At 33.1% G+C, this 18828-nt stretch overlaps 3 protein-coding genes and 1 non-coding gene across 7 annotated transcripts; 2 read left to right on the forward strand and 2 right to left on the reverse strand.

Moving 5' to 3' along the window:
* Positions 1-143: 143 nt before the first annotated feature.
* Positions 144-13669, reverse strand: LOC140060060 (uncharacterized). 2 transcript variants are annotated; one of them, XM_072106113.1, is made up of 8 exons: positions 13656-13669; positions 2950-3116; positions 2464-2554; positions 2245-2383; positions 1898-2062; positions 658-1666; positions 470-559; positions 144-337 (listed from the first exon to the last, which is right to left on the reverse strand). In XM_072106113.1, the coding sequence occupies exons 2-8, from the start codon at positions 3096-3098 to the stop codon at positions 256-258; spliced, it is 1725 nt and encodes a 574-aa protein (XP_071962214.1). In that variant the 5' UTR covers positions 3099-3116; positions 13656-13669; the 3' UTR covers positions 144-255. The 2 variants fall into 2 exon arrangements, with proteins under 2 accessions (XP_071962214.1, XP_071962213.1); XM_072106112.1 differs by lacking the exon at positions 13656-13669 and adding an exon at positions 4040-4146.
* On the forward strand, positions 4530-13289 carry LOC140060010 (threonylcarbamoyladenosine tRNA methylthiotransferase-like). 3 transcript variants are annotated; one of them, XM_072106038.1, is made up of 13 exons: positions 4530-4667; positions 8055-8239; positions 8430-8542; positions 9022-9252; positions 9405-9525; positions 9624-9727; positions 9825-9991; positions 10078-10223; positions 10412-10472; positions 10588-10707; positions 12011-12157; positions 12441-12596; positions 12788-13289. In XM_072106038.1, exons 2-13 carry the CDS (start codon positions 8088-8090, stop codon positions 12914-12916), a joined length of 1647 nt encoding a protein of 548 aa, XP_071962139.1. In that variant the 5' UTR covers positions 4530-4667; positions 8055-8087; the 3' UTR covers positions 12917-13289. The 3 variants fall into 3 exon arrangements, with proteins under 3 accessions (XP_071962139.1, XP_071962140.1, XP_071962141.1); XM_072106039.1 differs by lacking the exon at positions 4530-4667 and adding an exon at positions 6372-6599; XM_072106040.1 differs by lacking the exon at positions 4530-4667 and having other exon boundaries at positions 8106-8239; positions 8441-8542.
* Positions 13670-13881: 212 nt separating the features above from the next.
* On the forward strand, positions 13882-18258 carry LOC140060064 (NPC intracellular cholesterol transporter 2-like). Its single transcript, XM_072106118.1, has 4 exons — positions 13882-14065; positions 16137-16241; positions 17175-17350; positions 17626-18258. Exons 1-4 carry the CDS (start codon positions 13978-13980, stop codon positions 17707-17709), a joined length of 453 nt encoding a protein of 150 aa, XP_071962219.1. The 5' UTR covers positions 13882-13977; the 3' UTR covers positions 17710-18258.
* Positions 18259-18689: 431 nt separating this feature from the next.
* Trnae-uuc (transfer RNA glutamic acid (anticodon UUC)) lies at positions 18690-18761 on the reverse strand. Its single transcript has one exon. It is a non-coding gene; the product is annotated as a tRNA-Glu (tRNA).
* Positions 18762-18828: the final 67 nt, after the last annotated feature.

Genomic DNA, 18828 nt, shown 5'->3' on the forward strand with positions numbered 1-18828 from the left:
GGAATCATAACAATTATTAAAAATGTACTGGGATGTCAAAAATATAATGTGAACCAAGTACTCCTTCAAAAAATGAGTACAATAAAAGGTAAATATTATTGAACTTTAAATATAAAACAGCAATACAAATATTGAACACTTAAATACAACCATCATAATTAATAACTTTTTAACTAACATTATAAAGCAATAAAATCCATTATTGAAATATCTATAATAATAATAAAGTTTATTTTTGCTTTCAAAGATAGTGGTTTACAATGTTTGTTTCTGTTCTGAGATAATTGAGCGTTCTCGCTGACTTCTATTGTACTCGTTCAGCTCACAAGCACGTTCACTAAAACGGAAAGTGGCAAAATTAGTTTTTGAGTGAACTTGCAACTGAATACTAAAATGTCATTAGGTTAGTTATAGCTGCCGTTTTAATATTTTAAACAATCATGGTTCCCAAACACATTCATTTTCTTACCTATACAGTGTCTTGTATTCTGTTGGGAAGTCTTTCCAAGTTTTTCCCAACAATCTTGTAATTTCTCTTCCTTCAATCTCAGGCCAGCAACTAAAATAAGTTAAAAACAAAACATGTTTACAGTAGAAATAAAAAAAAATTTAAACTATAACAAATTTTTTTACAAATATTAGTATTTAATTTCATACCTTCGAAATTTATGATGGTTAATTTTTGTAAATAGTTGATAACCATTAATCCAAGATCTGCTGTTTACGGATGAATCTTGTGATGTGGAGAGGTGACTTAGCTTTGGACCATTGATAAGTCTAAGTACTTGCTCAATACTGTTTGGTAGTTGTATAGTCGCACCACTTCCATCTAATGGTATTGTTGGAATTGTCTCGCGTGTAAACATCACATCATTTTCAATCCAATTAATGCAAAATTCATCTTCATCACTGTCTGTATCTTCGTCAAATACAACTGATGAATTTGTAGACATTTCAACAACAGCATTGGGACTGAAATCCTTCATTGATTTTGCTTTTTTATCTGATATTGGTATGAACTTTTCTGTTGTGCCAAAGGGTTCTTTTAGTATGACTTCATTTATGACACTGACTGGATTGTAAGATTCTTCAGGTAATCCTACTGCTGTTACAGCTGTTAAAATATCATCTTGAGTTAAGATACCATGTGTCCTGTGATCTTCTCTCAACTGATCATAGGCTGGTAACAGAATTTCATCAGATTTCAATGACAAATCATCATCTTGAGAGGCTATCATCTCATCTGACATTTGAGTACTGGCGCAGCTTCCTGACCAAAAGCTTGGATTGGTATTTGTAAAAGAGCTAGTACTTGAAGTTGGACTTGAACTGCAATCTGAAACCGGATTTGGATTATTTTTGTAGTGTTGTGAGTTTGTTACATCAGATTGATTCTCATCACTTAAGTTCGTACTCATCTGTTTAGTAGTCGTTAAATCTTGGAGGTTACTTTTTATCTGAATATTATTTGGTACATCAGTTGCCTGTCGTTTTTTAGTCTTTAAATGATCCACTCCACATGATGATGTCATCGGAAGGACATTGAAAACATAAGATGGCGCTATCACTGCTTTACTAACCATTAGTGGTATTGGTACTCCATGATTATCAGGATTTTGAAAACCTGCTGGAATGTTTGGCCGCATGATTGGTGGATAAGTATAGTCTGAAAAAATATATGAATAAAATAAATGTAAAAGATTCAATTAATTAAGAATGCTAAGTAAATAAATCTATTGCTTAAAGATAAAATTACTGTAGTTTGAAATTATATTTATGGAGATTACCGTATATGATTTAGTATAGTCACTCACATGGGATTGATATACTGTACTGGTTATATGGGTAACAATACAATTATAGTGAATAGTACAAAAACAATGGTAGAATTTTATACCAGCTGAAGCTTTTGCAGATGTTGACCAGTGCATTCTAGAACCACCTGGAATGTCATGCCTGGATTTGCAAATTGGTGGCAAGACGGGCAGTTTGTGGCCTAATAACTCTTCCATAACTTCATTAGAAAATGGCGTATATGCTGGAACTGAGCACTTCTTTTCACCTATTTTACAAAATAAACATATTTCAGTATAATATAGTAGTACTGTACTACTTTTTAGTTATTGTATAATATCAAAACAGATTAGAAGAATATGCCCATTTTTATACTATATGTATTGTATTCAATTTATTTATTCACACTATTTAGCAATGATTGTAATGTGTAGTCTAAAAATTTACTACCTTGAGTATTATTAAATGGTTTATCAAATACTGCTAGACCGCCAACAAAATCAGACTGCATATCCAATTCATAGCTTAATAATGAGATCTTCGTTTTCAAGTAATCCATATAGGCACTTGCTCGATGGAGAACATTGTACTACAGTATAAAGAAACAATTTTATAAATATTGTTGTGTTAAATACATGCAACTTTTATCTATGTTGGTGCTCTGCTTACCTTGGTTTCATTCTTTGATGGTTCTCCCTGGGGGTATGGTATTGTTTTGACAATCTCTTTAATTGCAAGATTTAGATTATGATGTCGGAATCTAAATTAAAGTAAACATACTAATGATCATCACTAATTATTATTGTTTTTTTTTTATATTTGGTTGTCAAATATTCTTAATCCCACATGAGGCAATTTAAATAACAGGACTGAAGGATAATCAAAGTAGGCCTACCATAAATATAATCAATAAAACACAACAAAAACATTAAACACAACATAATAAAATTCCATAAATTAATTCATAATATTGTTAAAATAAATCATTTTCCACTTTTATTTAACTGAGTCTTATACCAGTTTGCAACAAAGGAATTCCATTTTTGTTAATAACTGGTTTTAGTTGATTAATCAATTTGATTTCAACAAAAAACATTCAAATCTATTTAGTCAGCAAGAATGCAAACTACATCAATTAGTTGACAAGTACCATACCTTTCATTCATTCGATGTTGTTCTTTTCTATCTTCATTTGCCATTTGTTTTTTGCGAGACCTTGGTGAAGTTTCATGGTATTTCAGAGGATTCCGGGGGTCTACAATCACCCTGTAAGGTTGGATTTTACCATGGTTACCTTCATGCATTTTCTAAGTTACTTGGACCTATGATGGAATTTAAAAAAAGTAATTGAATTAATTCAATTCAATTCAATTCAAAATTCTTTAATCATCCCACACGGGGCAATTCAAATAAAAAGGTCTGGATTAAAATGATCTTACAAAATATCACAATACACAGTACAAAAAAAAAGAGTAAAGGTTCAAGAATTTAAGAGTTGAATAGCCGCTGGCAAAAACGAATTCCTTTTCCGGTTTGTTCTACATGCCGGGCATCGAAAGCGACGCCCATGAGGTTTGAGCTCTGAGCTCGAAGTCACTGAACAAGGCATGGTTAATATTTTTTAGAATAGCTCTACTTTTTTCTAGAGTTTGCATGTCACAGAAAGAAGATAAGCTACGAAGTTGACAACTATTAATTTAGAACTTAAGTTAACAATTCTTTGTAGTGAGTTTTTCTCTTTGACCCTAAGACTAATAAAAAACCAGCATATAAAGGAAAAAGTTAAAACGTTCTCAATAAAGGAATTATAAAAAACCCTAAGAATTACTTTATCGACAATTAAAATGGTTCAGCTTCCTTAACAGATAAAGGAAGGAAATAATAATATTTAGCCTAGGCCTAGACTTACTACTTACTACCCTAGGCTACTACTATAGTATAGTACTACGGGCATTTGTCACAACAGGCCTATCTTCATTTTTGTGAGATATAGTCTAGGTTTAGGCTAGGCCTGGGCCTAGCTAGCTAGCCTAGGCCCCTAGCTAGCCTAGGCTAGGCCTAATTATTAAACACGTTTTTCTAGTAGGCTTCCTTATTAGGCTAGGCCTAGCCTAGCTACTACTACTATACTAGGAGGTATTAGACTGTAGTAGCCTAACTAACTAAGTAGGTAGGCTTCCCAATACTTCAAATCAAATCAAACATGCAGAATTATTAACTAATAATAATACAGTAATAATAGTACCTTAAATAGTAAGAATATTACCCTAAATGAAAATGATCCAGAGCCGAAGGGGTATAGTAGGCGGCACACTCTAGGCCTAGGCCTGGCTAGTCGAAGATCGAGTAGGTAAAGGTGTTGGTCATGTGATATGTGTACAAAAAAAACACGCCGACGGCGGAGAGGAGACACCCCCCCGAGTTTTGTGTCAATACCTTGATGGTGATTGGCTGGAAGTTTAGCCGTTTTGAATGTATGTTGTGCACGTGTGGCGGCGGCTAATAATTAAATAATGTCAGTAGAACTAGTAGTACCCCATACACTTTTACCATCAAAATGTGACCATAAATGGAATATACTACACCATGGAGCATTCTACTACTTACTACATTACTACTGTCAACTACTGTTGTAATCATGGATTACATAATTACACCAAAGAATGATATTTTTTACATAAAATAAATATAAACAAAATTGTACATTGAGGGCAGTCTTTGTTTTTGATGGGGCAGCATCATGTGTGTGCATGTTAACGCTATCTTGTTTGGCTATATTTTGTTAACAGCTGATACTGAAGTTGAACGTATTATTTTTGTATTTGTTAATAGAATACTGTATTAGTTATTCTATATTAATATATTATAATTACGTAAGTAAGATTCTAATGTTACTATGCCTAGGCCCTATTGTAGAAGTTACTAGCCAAGCCTCTTCTTAGGCCATAGAATTATAGATAGTAGGCCTAGCCTCTAGGCCTACTAGTAACTAGTACAGTAATAATAGCCTATCTAGTAGTAGTAGGCCTCCTTTTAATGGAGTATGGTCGAAGCGGCCGTAAACCAAAGCGGCCGCCAGTTTAATATCGTCATTTTTATGGAACGCCATGTGCGCTTTAATCTTTGATAGTCGTTGTCAACGCCATGGCCTATGATGGCGAGTTGAGTTACAGCTGTATGTATGGTCAAACAAATAAATTAAATATATAAGCCAAATCATGTACTATCGAATATTTATATTTCTATAATAATTAAGTTTGCCTGCCGTTAAATCAATGTATATTTTATTTGTATTTTAATATTAACTAACTAAATATATTTACATACTATTACTATCGAATCATTAATAATTTACTAATTTCTCTTTTTTTAAATACATTGGCAGCGAAGGGGAAAAGTAACGTTGAACTGACGGTATTGCCGAATCTTTATATCTCATTTACATACTATCGAATCTTTATACAGTATGTTGTTAACGTTTTCCGTCTTCCGACATTACGCTTTCCACAATTTGTTTCCATTTTTTTCTGTTTATGGCAGGATGGTTTGTTATTGTGTTTGTGTCTACTAGTCCTTGTAAGTCTTTCTTTATTTGATTCATCCAGTTATTTCTTGGTCTTCCTACGGGTCGTTTTACTTTCCTGTTAGTTTCCTTCATTGTTTGTTTGATTGGGGTATGATCCGGTAATCTAATTATGTGTCCATACCATTTTAGTCTCCTTCGTTTAATTCTTTTACTCCATTCTTCTTGTTTTGTTATCCCGTATATTTTCGTGTTACACACTCTATCTGTTAATTTAATATCTATCATCTTTCGCAACATTTTCCTGTGATATATATCTATACTCTCTTGTAATTTTTTGTTTAGTACCCAGAGTTCACTGTTATATAAGAAAATACTTGCTATGTATGCGTTAAACAAACAGGATTTCACGTCTAAAGACATCGTCGTTGTGTTCTAGCGACGACTTCAGCTTGTTATATGCCATAGCTGCTAGTGATTTTCTTCTTTTAATGTCTTTTTCTGTGTCCAAGTTACTACCGAGGTAGTTGCATTCTTCCCATTTACTATCGGTGTTTCTTCCTATTTACTATCGGTGTTTCTTCCTATTAGGTATTCTTCTGTTTTACTTTCGTTTATCTTTAGATTGAATTCTGCTAATTTCTCTGTTACATTTTTCTTTATTTTAGTTATGTGTTCTTTTGAGTCGCTAATAAATGAAATGTCATCTGCATACTGCATCTGGATATTAAGCTATTGTAGGGGTAGTGGTGTTGTGTTTGCTGATTCGAGTGCCTTTGCTAGGTATAGTGTGAACAGTATCGGAGACATACAGTCACCTTGTGGTACTCCTAGTGTAGTAGTAAACAATTTTCCTGTCTGTTTTCCAATTCGAACGCTTAATTTTACATTGTTTATCAAAACTTTCAACATGTGTAGTTCATCATCTTGTAATATATGTGCCAGTATGTCGAATAGAGTATTCCTCCGCACAGTGTTAAATGCACTGGTCATGTCAAGTACTGTAGTAGTAATATTATTTCATAGTTAGATGACGCAATTGCCTTTTCTGCTAACATTTTGCATGTATGTACATGTTCGGTAGTGCTTCGTCCTCTGCGATACGCGGCCTGTGTTACAGGGACATGTTCATCTAATCTGTCGTTTATCCTATTAAGTAAGCATATTGCTAGCATTTTCCTAAGAACCGACAGAAGGATGATGGGTCGGATGTTTTTTGGTGGACCTTTTTTCTTGCCTGGTTTCGGTATTGGATGCAATATGCCTTCGTTAATTTCTTTAGGTATGTTTCCTGTTTTAGCTGTTTGGTTATATATTTCTGCTATGTGGTATTATACAGTATTGCAATAATAATTTACGTTACGGTATTGCCGAATCTTTATATCTCATTTACATCGAATCTTTATACAGTATTGCAATAATAATTTACGTACGGTATTGCCGAATCTATATATCTCATTTACATACTATCGAATCTTCATACAGTATTGCATTAATAATTTACGTACGACATATTGCCGAATCTTTATATCTCATTTACATACTATCGAATCTTTATACAGTATTGCATTAATAATTTACGTACGGTATTGCCGAATCTTTATATCTCATTTACATCGAATCTTTATACAGTATTGCAATAATAATTTACGTACGGTATTGCCGAATCTTTATATCTCATTTACATCGAATCTTCATACAGTATTGCATTAATAATTTACGTACGATATTGCCGAATCTTTATATCTCATTTACATACTATCAAATCTTGGTTTTTATTATTAGTAATAGGGTGTGTTATACATTTAAGTGTTATTCCATTGTAATACATTGTTTGTGTTTTCAATAAAGCAACGTGGAGACGAAAACGCGACCTTCTACAGCACTATTCCTGACCGGCCGCCAGTCGGGTTATTAGCAGAAATTCGCGTAATTAATTACCGTACCGTACAGACACTTGCATCTTATTATTTTATTATTTAAATTGATCAATATTTATATATCTGAAGGTATAAAACAATTTAGGATATTAAATAAATAAGTTGATGTCATCATGTTATTGTAATTAAATTATGTTTGCGAACACGTACTACTTACAGTAGTTACTTTACTAAAATATTAATATACAATATTAACAAATATATATATTTTGATATACTTTATGGAAATTATATATATATTATTCTTAATAATTGGCTTATTATATATTATATTAATATACAATACAAACACCACAATGTATTTTATTGACTTTATTAAACATATATATCATTTAGAACAGTTAAAGTAAGTAATTAAAAGAACGTATCACATTCAATCTGTAAAAAAAGAGAATAAATTACATAATATTAATAATGTAGTATTGTTATTTACGTCCGAGGAAAAGAAAACCTGTCGAAACAATGACAATCAAAAATGACAAAACAACGACAATCAAAGCGCACACGGCGTTCCATACAAATTACCTTATTGAACTAGCGGCCGCTTTGGTTGGCGGCCGCTTCGACCGTAATCCCTTTTAATTTCACTCTCTTCTGCTGGCACTACCGTCGCGTCGTATCCGCGTGCATGGATGTACTAATCATAACTTAAGCCTACTGTAGTTCCATTTAAAATACTAGTAAGAAGCTTATTATATTAGCTATGGCTATAATAATTTATAAAACGTTATTTTGGTCACGACTCACATTACATGGTTATTATATAAATTATATATTGCTTTCATTTTACTACACAGTACAGTTCCATCCAGTACACAGTGTTTGCCAAGATGTCTCATGGGTTAGATGATATTGAAGACATTGTCTCGCTTGAAGATATAACACCAAATGAGAGGTTTACTAACAAAACAGATGTGATTCCAAAGTTATCTAAGAAACGTCATAATGTATCACCACAACAAGAGGAATTAGTGGCAGACAGGTATTACTTACAAACAAACAAACAAACAAGCAATTTCATATTAAAATTATTTTATGATTGGCTAAATAAAATTAAATACTACATCATACAGCATAAATTTGTTTGTTGATATGTTATTTTAGCCATCACCCTGATCAAATAAAACTGACCTAAATATGTTCTTAAATTGCATACTTATGTTTAATTCAAGTATTGTCCCAGGTACTCAGAAGATTTATGTGAAGACTTGGGGCTGCTCACATAACAATTCAGATGGAGAGTATATGGCAGGACAACTGGCTACTTATGGGTACAATATCACAGGTAAAGCCTGACGATTTTACAGAAGAAGTTGATTAAAAACAAGGTTAAAAATCGTTGGAATCTGCAATTGTTACAAAAATTATAGAGCATAGATTACATGAAAAACATGTAAAAACCCGTAACTTTTAAAATTTCATGCGGGCCCTGCTGCGCGTTGCCGGCCTTGGTTTTCCAACACTTCACGTCCGTGTGTCCCAGCAACCATCAGAAATCGAAGAAACTAAGAACAATTGCATAAAAATGTGTAAATATTAGCGGTCCAGCTTGATCATCAAAATCGTTACTTATTTTCAACTTTAATGATTTAAAAATGTGTAATGTTGACAGGAAAACAAACTTAAGCTTGTATTAGGATAGTATGTAATATGTTTCTCACATAAATATAAGTTTCACAACAACATTAAAAAAGTAAACTTATATACCTGTGAAGGAAATTCTAAAATGATATGTACCATAAAAGTTTCAATTGCGTTTTATAGATAAGGCTGATGATGCAGACCTTTGGCTGTTAAACAGCTGCACTGTGAAAAACCCAGCTGAAGATCACTTTCGTAATGAAGTAAAAAAAGCACAGAAAAGTGGAAAACACTTGGTTGTATCTGGATGCGTACCTCAAGCTCAGCCACGCATGGAATACATTAATGGTGTTAGTATCGTAGGAGTTCAACAGATTGACCGTGTAGTAGAAGTTGTTGAAGAAACGTTAAAAGGTAAATCATACTTTACAAGTTAGATATGGTTACAACCAAAAGGTTCAAGTATGTAATTTTAATGACGATATATCGTACAACTAACAAATGTCTATGAAATAAGACTATAGCAGAACTCAATGCATAACATAACTAAATAACTTTTTTTTCAGGTCACACAGTTCGATTGTTGGGTCAGAAGAAAGCAGCAGGAAAAAAAATTGGAGGAGCTTCTTTAAATTTACCAAAAATTCGAAAAAACCCACTAATTGAAATAATTGCTATAAATACAGGGTAAATCCATTTCAAATCAAGTTTCAGAAATATCCTTTTCAAAATTGGACAACTAAAAGTAGAGAGTACAAATATGAACAATTTTTGATTAATTACAGATGTTTGAACCAGTGTACATACTGTAAAACAAAGTATGCCCGAGGAGAATTGGGTAGTTATCAACCTCAAGAAATTGTGGACAGAGCTAAACAATCTTTTCAAGGTAAGTTGCATCACTGTTTATAATACATTTGCAACAACACTGTATAATTTTAATGGCATCATTGATTGTGATCAAACTGTGAACTTTTCACCAATAGAGGGCGTTTGTGAAATATGGTTAACAAGTGAAGATCTAGGTGCATATGGAAAAGATATTGGAGTGACTATTGTAGAGTTACTATGGCAACTTGTGGAGGTTATACCTGAGGGTTGTATGATGAGGATAGGCATGACTAATCCACCTTATATACTGGAACATTTAGAGGTAAGATTGTTTGGTCAATTTTGAATTAATAGTTAAATTTTATCCTGGATTTTGCATATGATTCTGACTTTTAAAATTATTTTTAGTCTATCAGTAAAATATTATCACATCCAAGAGTTTATTCATTCCTACACGTACCAGTTCAATCCGGATCAGATTGTGTCTTGGCTGATATGAAGAGGGAATATACAGTAGATGATTTTAGACAAGTTGCAGACTTCTTAAAAGAAAGGTAAATTGACGTCAAGCTTTCAAAGGATACTGAATAAATACAGCACTTAAAATATCAAATATGATTTTTTTTCATTCATGAAATATAGTTTAAAGTGCAATGCTACTATATTTGTGTACTTATTTACTTTTCTATAATTGGATCATCAAGAAGAAAACCACATTTAAATTATTTGTTAATTCCAACAGAGTTTCTGGTGTTACAATTGCCACTGATGTGATATGCGGATTCCCAACAGAAACAGTGGAGGTAGTAAAAATACACAAGTTTATATTTTTAATCATGTTCTGTAGCTCACTGTCATAGATTTACTGTAGTAATAAATCAGATTCAGATTTTAATACCATTTTGTTAATTTTTACAGGACTTTAAAGGCACTCTGAAATTGATTGAGGATTATAAGTTTCCTAGTTTATTCATCAATCAGTTCTTTCCTAGGCCTGCTACACCTGCTGCTAAAATGCATCAAGTCCCTGCTAGTGAGGTATAATATTTAAATACCATACTCCATGGCTTTATTAACACTTTGACTGCCAAACACGAAGATCTTCGTTTTTGGAAACACAACGCTTGACTGCCAAACACGAAGATCTTCGTTTTTCGCGTTTTTTTACGAAATCTGGTAGATAGGTTAATTATTGGTATATACTATAAATATGAACACTATATTCGGTCTGGACCATAAATATTTTACAATTTGAAAGTAACTAATCTGGTTAGGAACGACTGTCAAAATGGTACCTGTCGAAATAACAAACACCGCGCATCACAGTAGCGCGTACAGCGATGGCTTGGCGCATTGTGTATCGGTCGCGCGCTAGCTATGCTGCCGAAGCATTACAAAGGTTTTTGTGGATTGACATGTTTGTTTGTTATCTGAATAAAAAATAATGGAGTCATTTTCAATACGAAGTCTTTAATTTTATTATTGTATGTATACCCTAATTGTTTTGGTGTTTTACTTAAAGTGACCGAGTTTCACGCAACAAACTTGTTTTGAAATGGTATGGATATTATCATCAGTTTACTATCTAGGCTAGTAGTACAAGGCTAGCCTAGCCTAGGCCTAATCGTAAAATGGTTCCGGACCAACTTTAGGCCTGGTTAACTAGGCCTGGTGTCTTTACTATGTGGATTTTGGCGAAACATTGATGTAAGATTTATGATTTATAAAATGTAATACATTTTTCGATAGTCATAACTTGTTTTTATAGGTCTATCGGTGCTGTGTAAGTAACTTTTTTGTTGTTTGTTGATCTCACCGGGCGATATTTTCATATTGTGATGTCTTGCACAAAATCGCCAATATCTCGACTTTCTTTCGCGAAACTACGAAAAACTCAAAAAGTGTGTTACTTTCATTTTACTATTACGATTTACATATTGCGCTTTAAAAATCGTTCTTGGTACCATTGTAAAGCTAAAATCTTTATGATTAGTCTAAATTACATATAAATCAGATCACATACATGGTTTCAATCAGCTGTAATAAAAACATCAAATTGGGCTAAAAACGCTGGCGGTGGCAGTTTCTAACTGGAAAAACCCCTGGCAGTCAAAGTGTTAATTAATACCTGTTTAGATATAGTATTATAGGTGGATCTAAGTGGTGTAGATCAAAGTTGTTTTGGTACACAGCCGGCCCAAGCCTCCTAAATTTTGAAAATGACAATGCAAAAGATAGGACATTAGGTCTAGTTCAGTACTTAAATTAATTAATTAAATACACTTTTTTAAAAACCTGGATACTCCACTGAGTATTACTTTATTTTCAAATCTTTTTACAGAAAAAGAGACGAACAAAGGAAGTATCAATATTGTTTAAAAGTTATGAAACATACAGTAACAAGATAGGAGAAATACAAAATGTGCTGGTTACTGAAGTATCTCATGATAAACAGTATTATGTTGCCCATAATAAGTTTTATGAACAGGCAAGTTTGTTGTTAATTTTACACATTTTTCAGAAAATCCTAAAGTCAACTCTCTATAACACCAGCAATATTTAATGTTTTCATCTCACCTAATATAGTTTATATACAGTATATGCTTTTCTTCTTTTTTTGGGTTATCTTAGGATATTTAATGGATCATTTTTGTGTGTAAAGTGCTTAGAAACATTGTATTAGGCACTATATAAGACAACAGTACTATTATTATTATTATATTAGATCATTATTTCTTAAAAATCATTACAGTACTTATGTTTTATGATAGGTATTGGTACCAAAGGAAGAGAGATTTTTAGGCAAAATGATAACGGTAAAGATAGTATCAACAGGAAAGCATTATCTAATGGGTGAACTTATTGAAAATAGTAAATTGGTAACAGCATCTATCGCACAACCACTCTCAAAGGGTGAAATATCTGGGGTAAGCCATTTAATTGGATATTTTTCTTTAAATCCTTAAAAAGTTTCTTGCCAAGTAATTACATAGACCAACTCGCACAGCGTCTGGTGTATACTGCTCCAAGATTAGATACGCATATTGTAATTCATCCAGGTAGTATAAATAAATAAAATTCTTTATTTTTAGTATTGAATATAACTTTTCCATTACAGGTGCGAAGATATTTACCAGCTACAAGCTCCAAAACGCCTCTCTGGCTGGGCATAGCTGTTGCAGTTGCTATAATAGCAGGTTTTCTTGATATTGTCAAAATATCTTACCAATATATATTGAATACATAGTAGTACAAATGTGTTATGTTTTAATATCATACTGATACGGATGATATAAGCCCACCCTTAATGTAGGCTTTTATATCGCATCTTTACTGTATTAATATGTATATACTGTACCTAATTATTCACACAAACTCAACCTAGGAAGAGTTACTTTAAAACCCAAACAGAATATTTTATAGTTATCGGCATTTTATGAACTTGTCAATAAATAATACATTATTTCTTTTTATAATGTTTTAAACTTGTGTCTGAGTAAATGTTAACATAAGTAATACACATTCAATGTAGTTTTATTTATTACCATTTTCACTTGAATTGGATCCTCAGAACGAGGTGTGTGTGGTTGAGCAAAGTTAAAATGTTTATTTTTGATGTTGTTGGCCTAAATCTGGTAATTTAATAATTATGTGTTTTTAATATAGATTGATAACATTTTTAAAATACTGTTTCAATTTTTGTAAACTGCATGATGTACTGTGCGTATGACACAAAATAGTACCGGTAATAACGCCTAGCTAGGCCCCTATACACTATACTCCTAACTAGGGCCCTAATGCCGAATGGACTGGTGGAGAGCCATGCCTTCATTATTAGTCAGAGGCTGGAGTGTGAAAAGTACTGTCTGTAGGCCTGCTAACAGTGCTAAAAAGAACACCATCATAATTAGTGAAGATTTTTCTTTAAAAAGCGTCTATATGAATCACAATTCACAGTAGGCTGTTTGACTAAATTATAAACTTACGCACGTGGTGTTTGATACAGCGCTTCCCCATTGGAAAAAAGTTTCAAAATTACGTCACACGCGCTTGGTTCACATCGAACGTTGGTGGCGTGCGCTGGATTCCTGCAGTAGCGCGTCATCATCGTACGACGACGATCCAATCAATTGTATTGTTTTTTGAACATCGAAAGACATGTGATGTCACAATCACGTGAAAAGTACCAGGAAGTATTTTCGCTCGAGTTCAGCTAGCTAGCTAGTCTTTTGCAGATTTCAGTAGTGACAGTGTGGTTGTATTTGTTGGTGTGTGTAGCCTCTAGTGGTTGAAATTTGATTGTTAAAAATGCATTTTCTTTATCAAATTACGTTTACTATACTTCTTTTTATATCTTTTACATTTTCAACTAAAGTGGCTTTCAAAAATTGTCCAGGTAAAGTACAGTATAGGCCTAGCTAGGCTAGGCCTAGGCTAGGAGGGCTAGGCTAGGCCTACCTCTAGCTAGCTAGTAGGCCTAATTTGTTTTACTTTTTTAAATTTAATTAAAGTAGGCTAGGTCCTAGGCCTACTTACTGTACTAGCATGTAAGTACTAGCTAGACCTAGCCGGCGCTAGTTCCGTTTCGCAACTGTCGTTAATATTCGACTCAAAATTGGTTAAAGACCCCTTCCCTGCAATTTTGGACGTTTTTTGGAAAATAATACATATATATCACTTTAAAAACATTAAACCATGTCATTCCTTGTCTTAAATGTACGTTTTATGGTAAATTATGATAAAAAGTGAGAAACAATGCACTACCTAAGTAGCTCGCGGCGATCGACCTCTCGTGGACGGTCTCAGGCCTAGCCTAGCTAGGCTTAGTTTTGTAGGCCTAGCTGGTAAACATCGGTAACGTACGAACATCGTACGCTAGCTATATACCTAGCCTGACGTTGTATAGTTGCTGCATTAATTATCTTTCTATTTTTGCCAGACTCCGTTGATACAAATTGGAGAAAACCCGGTATTTTCGCTGAAAAGTTAGGAGTCTTCCATTTGTTTTGGCTTCACGATCGATCGAAAAGTGGGCGAATTACAAGTGAAAAACAACAATATCAATCCGCGCGCAATGCATTTTGGGATTTATAGCGGGCCGCTATAATTATTAAAATCGATTTATTTTTCACATTTTTAACCGTTTAAAGACGAAAAAAGTTATCGCAATAGGACCATATAGTATTATTTTTACATTAAATATAGTTTGTGATCTTAAATTAGATCTAAAAAACGTAGGGAATGGGGCTTTAAGTAACTTTATCGTGAATAAGTGCATTTTGTAGGATTGTAGATAATAAATAAATCATTTTGTTTGACAAATCCAAAAGAAATTTTGGATTTGTCAAACAAAATGATTTATTTAACTTTATCGTGAGTACCACACCTTAAAGGCTTAAGCTTGGTTCCCACTAGAAACGTAACGCAAGGACGTAAACGCAACGCAAGCGTTTTAACCAATGACAAGCGAAGTTATAGACAGTTAGTTAGCAATCACAAGCGAATAAGCCATCGCTTGTAATTAGTCAATTAACTTGCGTTGCGTTACGTCCTTGTGTTGCGTCGCTAGTGGGAACCACGCTTTAGAATTAGACGTGTTTCTCGCACATCGGTTCGTGAATTTCGCATACTCCATGTTCAATGTTGTTTATATGGAGTGCCAAAAGAGCAATCATAATAGAGGGCTAAAAACTCAGTAAATTGCATATATTTAATGCATTTATTGGTGAAAATTACGTTCAATTTTATCTGTACATGGTTTTTGCAGGAACTTTTAGGAATGAAAATCGACAAATTCATCATCATATTACATGTACTGTAGGGGTATACCTGATCTAAATAATATTCCTCTTAGTCTTACTCTTAGGCCTAGGGTTGGTTGCTATTTGAAAACAGCAAATTAGTAGCAGTAAAATGTTACAGCATTTTTATTGACAAAATATATTAAAATTAAACGTGTATTTCAATAATAAATTCATTAAAAGAAGACACATTCCACTGAGTTTTTAACCATCTATTGTTGTTGCTTTTCTAGCGCTCCATAGAAACGAAAATATTGAACTTCGAGTATGCTAAATTCGCGAACGGTATGCGAGAAACATGTCTGTAAAATCATCAATTTAAGGATTTATTTGTTAATTTTTATGTGATTCTTCTTCATAAAAGTACTCATGAGGCCCAATTTTAAGGTGTGGTATTCACAATAAGTTGCTTAACAATTTTGGAGTCAAAAGGAAGTCGAAATAAAAACAGGTGCGAAACGGAACTAGCGCCGCCTAGCCTAGGGCCTAGGCCTAATAAGAGTAGATAAGAGAGGGAGATGAGGTGCGAAAGTGCATTAGCACCCTACCGATTGAGACAGGGTATCATTCCATTGTCTGTAGGTCCTATGTTTTTATCCTCTTGCTGAATGTTAATTTAAAAGCTAATTATATTTAATTTTTAATTTAAATAATGTTTTTTTGCAGATACTAAAAGTGATGTTACAGCAGTAGATGTTGTCCCTTGTCCTGCAGACCCCTGTCAAATTAAACGGGGCTCATCTGTTGCACTTAAGGTTACCTTCAAGGAGTGTAAGTCATTATTGGTCTCGCCCTTTTCATGTTTGACCCATGTCGTGTTTTTCGCAGATTATACAATGACACTGCGAGAACTTTGATTGCACTATAGTACAACTTGTCTCATAAAATATGTCTTTTTTTTTCTTTTGTCTTTTTTGTTCATTCTCACAATTCTCATGACTACTTTTTTTTTCATTTTTTTAAACTCATCTTTTGTAATATTTTGTTTTCATTTGATTAAAAGAAAACAACTGTTTGAATTGAGTGTAGACTGTAGCTTCAATAAACTTTGATAAACACATTCTTGCAATTGTTAATCATATTAAGATATAGATAGCTAGATGTTAGCATACTACACTATTATAGTTAATCCATACAAAGCATGAAGTTACGGTCCTACTAAATACCACCAGATACCTACTAAAGCAATCTATGAGGCGCTACCGATGAATTTATTTGGTCAAATAAAATCAGAAATTCGTTTAATAAATAAAACTTAATGCAAACTACCTTTTGTCAGTGATGTTCGTTACCGATTTTGACATACGAAACATGATCAAAACATAATGAAAAATGAAAGACTAATCGCGCAATCGATTGGTGTATTTTATGTGACTGACTAAGGTAACAAAAAAAACCATCGGTAGCGCCTCATAGTTCACCGTTGAATACAATACACAAGAGACACTGATGAATACGTTTGTTTCGTTGCTATAATGTTTATCAAACGCATTCGGTTCTGGAATACGACGGCGAGAAATTTAACTTTAAACTTAAATTTTATCAGTTTCTGAAAGAATTAAGCTTTGAAATGTGTAATATACCATTAATAATCAATTCCAAACAGGTGGCTGCTCTCTGGTGGTAGGATTTATTGCTCTAGTACGTATCTGGTGGTGTTTAGTAGGACCCTGAAGTTATTATTGTTCTCATTTTTGCTTTTAGTGTTGAATGCAACTGCTGTTCAATCTAAAGTGTACGGCTATATAGATGGTGTTAAGGTTCCCTTTCCTTTGAACAATCCAGATGCATGTAAAGACAGTGGCCTAAAATGTCCATTGGCCGCTGCTCAAACGTATACATTCAACTCATCACTTCCTGTAAAGTCCATCTACCCAAAAGTAAGTTTCGTTCTACATTTTTTTAAATTTTATTACGTCAATACCCAAGTAAGATACCTTCTATAGTCATATTTCATGCTTCATTTTATGGTGAACTACCTTATCCTTGATGATGAGGCAGCTTACAACTTGAAACTACCTACCTTTATAGTCATAGTTCATGCTAAACCACCTTTCAGTTTCTTCATTTGATGATGAACCACCTTTCATGATGAAGCATCTCACGACTCCAATTCTGTGGTAAAAATATATTGGTACAGTATTTATTTTTCTAGATTAAGTTGGTAGCTGAATGGCAACTTGTTGATGGTAATGGTGTACAAGAATTCTGTTTTCAAGTTCCACTTCAGATTGTTTGAAGGAGATCGTGCACAGTACTTGAAGAGAAATTCAGCTGAAAAAAAATCAACAAATCAACCAACCTAAAAGCATGAACTTAAAGGCTATGTGTGTATAATACATAAAAGATCCTAGGATGCATGTCATACTAATGTATAATGTTCTAATTTACAACATTCCAGATAAATTGTTTGTACTTTTTTGTTAGATAACTACTTTTTATTTACATTAGTAAGTATTTGTAAAGAACTAAACTAAAAGATTGATAAAAGAAATTTGTATATCTTAAAATGAATATTTGATAAATTCATTTAAATTTAGATCTAAATTATTTTTGAGAAAATGGTGGTGAACCGCTGTAACATATATGTACTGATCATGGAGAATCATCGTCGCTATTAATTCAAGTTCTTTATTTTATGTGAAGATATGTGTGGCCATCCTTTGTAAAACTATTCTAGATAAATCCACATCCCCCCATACCAGGTAAATATATTTGTAAATTCTTCTTGTTTTATAGGTAATTTTCTAGATGTAAGTTTGCTCAAATAAACAATATAGAATTTAAATCGTCTCTGTGATTTATTAAATTTATTATTTTTACTATATTTTTCATAAATTAAATTTCATAAATGTCAATTTCATGATGATTTTCTAAAATGTACCAAAAGAACAATAAAAGGTCATTTGTAGACTGTATTTAACTGCCAGTGTGCATTGAATGCAGATTGGCAACAGCTAGAGCTCTAGTAGTAGAGGTGCTACTAAACATAGAGATATTATATAATAATACTGTATCTCTATGTACTAAAACAACACAGACGAATATAAATGGTTATTTATTTCTTTTTATGAAGTTCCTTAATGGATAATGAATTAATACTGCCACAATTAAAATGAAAAAGTGGATAAATGTTAATTATATGGATAGAGAAAAGTATTGTGAAACTCTGGTTTAGTTGCTTTTTTGAAAAAATTAAAAAGAAAAAAAGAAAGTCATTTCCCGTGCCGGGAATCGAACCCGGGCCGCGTGGGTGAAAACCACGAATCCTAACCACTAGACCACACGGGACTTGCTTGTATGAGACAACCTTTATAAAAATATGTACGTTTGAATGCTACGTACTCGTCACGCTCTA

This window comes from Antedon mediterranea, chromosome 10, assembly GCF_964355755.1.
Source record: "Antedon mediterranea chromosome 10, ecAntMedi1.1, whole genome shotgun sequence".
Taxonomy (NCBI): Eukaryota; Metazoa; Echinodermata; class Crinoidea; order Comatulida; family Antedonidae; genus Antedon; species Antedon mediterranea.

What these genes read in the sequence shown, in the direction of transcription:
- LOC140060060 (XM_072106113.1), bottom strand. Translation starts at nt 3,098, where the DNA reads ATGCATGAAGGTAACCATGGTAAAATCCAACCTTACAGGGTGATTGTA. An exon ending in ACCATTTAATAATACTCAAG is followed by an intron (nt 2,063 to 2,244) that starts GTAGTAAATTTT and finishes TTTGTAAAATAG; the next exon opens with GTGAAAAGAAGTGCTCAGTT. An exon ending in GAATACAAGACACTGTATAG is followed by an intron (nt 338 to 469) that starts GTAAGAAAATGA and finishes TTTCCGTTTTAG; the next exon opens with TGAACGTGCTTGTGAGCTGA.
- LOC140060064 (XM_072106118.1), top strand. Translation starts at nt 13,978, where the DNA reads ATGCATTTTCTTTATCAAATTACGTTTACTATACTTCTTTTTATATCT. An exon ending in GGCTTTCAAAAATTGTCCAG is followed by an intron (nt 14,066 to 16,136) that starts GTAAAGTACAGT and finishes GTTTTTTTGCAG; the next exon opens with ATACTAAAAGTGATGTTACA. An exon ending in TAAAGTCCATCTACCCAAAA is followed by an intron (nt 17,351 to 17,625) that starts GTAAGTTTCGTT and finishes TTATTTTTCTAG; the next exon opens with ATTAAGTTGGTAGCTGAATG.
- LOC140060010 (XM_072106038.1), top strand. Translation starts at nt 8,088, where the DNA reads ATGTCTCATGGGTTAGATGATATTGAAGACATTGTCTCGCTTGAAGAT. An exon ending in TCCCAACAGAAACAGTGGAG is followed by an intron (nt 10,473 to 10,587) that starts GTAGTAAAAATA and finishes TAATTTTTACAG; the next exon opens with GACTTTAAAGGCACTCTGAA. An exon ending in ATCAAGTCCCTGCTAGTGAG is followed by an intron (nt 10,708 to 12,010) that starts GTATAATATTTA and finishes ATCTTTTTACAG; the next exon opens with AAAAAGAGACGAACAAAGGA.